Here is a 1,281-nt window from a genome sequence, read left to right on the forward strand (position 1 = left end):
TCCTCTTCCATTGTATATTCTTTCAAAACACTTATTGCAATTTATGATTCTGTATTTATTTTGTATTTATTTCCTTATTGAATTTCTCTCCAACTAAACCTTAACTTCCATGAAGGTAAGGTATCTGTTTCGCTTTTTTTTTTTTTTTTTTTTTGACGTTCCAGACCATCTAGCACAATGCTCGGCTCTTAGTTTGTGATCAGGAAATACTTGTTGAATGAACTGAAGAATAAAAAAGTGATAATCCCTCACCGTGTTAGCTGATATTTCCAAAACACTAATTCATTTTGAGAGAGAAAAATGTAAGTTAAAAAGAGCACTGTCAATCATACGATCCCGCAATTCCACCTCTGGGAGTATATCCAAAAGAAACAAAAACACTAACTGGAAAAGATATCTGTACCTCCATGTTCACAGCAGCATTATTTACAATATCCAAGATCGCGGGCGCCAGTGGGCGGGGTCTGGGGCGAGGCCCTGAGGGCCGCTGGGACTGGCGGCCTTCGGTGCTACGGAAGTGAGAGCACAGGCGGAGGGTGGGGGCCAGACAGCAGGGTGTGAGCTGCGGCGCAGATGTCATGTGGCCTGTGCTTTGGACTGTGGTGAGTACCTATGCTCCTTATGTCACCTTTCCCGTGGCCTTCGTGGTTGGGGCTCTGGGCTACCACCTGGAATGGTTCATCCGGGGGAAGGATCCCCAGCCTGTGGAGGAGGAGAAGAGCATCTCGGAGCGCCGGGAGGACCGCAAGCTGGATGAGCTGCTAGGCAAGGACCACACCCAGGTCGTGAGCCTTAAGGACAAGCTGGAATTTGCCCCTAAAGCTGTCCTGAACAGGAACCGCCCGGAGAAGAATTAATGGAGGACACAGGGCCCTATGGGTCCTTCTGGGGGCCAAGACTGGTCCTGCCACCATGTCGACCCAGCAACCAGAACCCACATCTGATTTGCTTTATCGCTTCTTCTGGCCCCTCCCGCCCCACACAGCCACACACATACTGGCTGCTCTGCTATGGCCAGGCAGACACACTAGTAGCTGAGGGGCCAGTGAAGAGGAAGGCCCGTGAGGGTTCTGGCCTGAAGGCTGCCTCTGCTGGATGGTGGCCACAGCTGCTCAGGCTTCTGCGCTGCTAGGTGCACCACTGGGAGGAGAGTGATGAAGTGAACATTGGCCGTCAGTCCCTGTGGGGAGGCAGTTTGGCCTCAGGTGGGAGTGGCTGGGATTGGGGTGATGCCTTTAGGAGGGGTACCTACATGCCTGGTTCTAGTTTGCACTGGGAAGA

The 1,281-nt window shown here is 51.4% G+C and overlaps 1 protein-coding gene across 1 annotated transcript; it reads left to right on the forward strand.

Moving 5' to 3' along the window:
• The first annotated feature begins 578 nt into the window (after positions 1-578).
• Positions 579-857, forward strand: LOC114906533 (small integral membrane protein 12-like). The gene has a single exon (XM_029241385.1). The coding sequence runs from the start codon at positions 579-581 to the stop codon at positions 855-857; it is 279 nt and encodes a 92-aa protein (XP_029097218.1).
• The last annotated feature ends 424 nt before the right edge of the window (positions 858-1,281 follow it).

Source organism: Monodon monoceros, unplaced genomic scaffold, assembly GCF_005190385.1.
Source record: "Monodon monoceros isolate NGI ecotype Baffin Bay Population unplaced genomic scaffold, NGI_Narwhal_1 Super_Scaffold_22, whole genome shotgun sequence".
NCBI classification, from domain to species: Eukaryota; Metazoa; Chordata; class Mammalia; order Artiodactyla; family Monodontidae; genus Monodon; species Monodon monoceros.

What these genes read in the sequence shown, in the direction of transcription:
- LOC114906533 (XM_029241385.1), top strand. Translation starts at nt 579, where the DNA reads ATGTGGCCTGTGCTTTGGACTGTGGTGAGTACCTATGCTCCTTATGTC.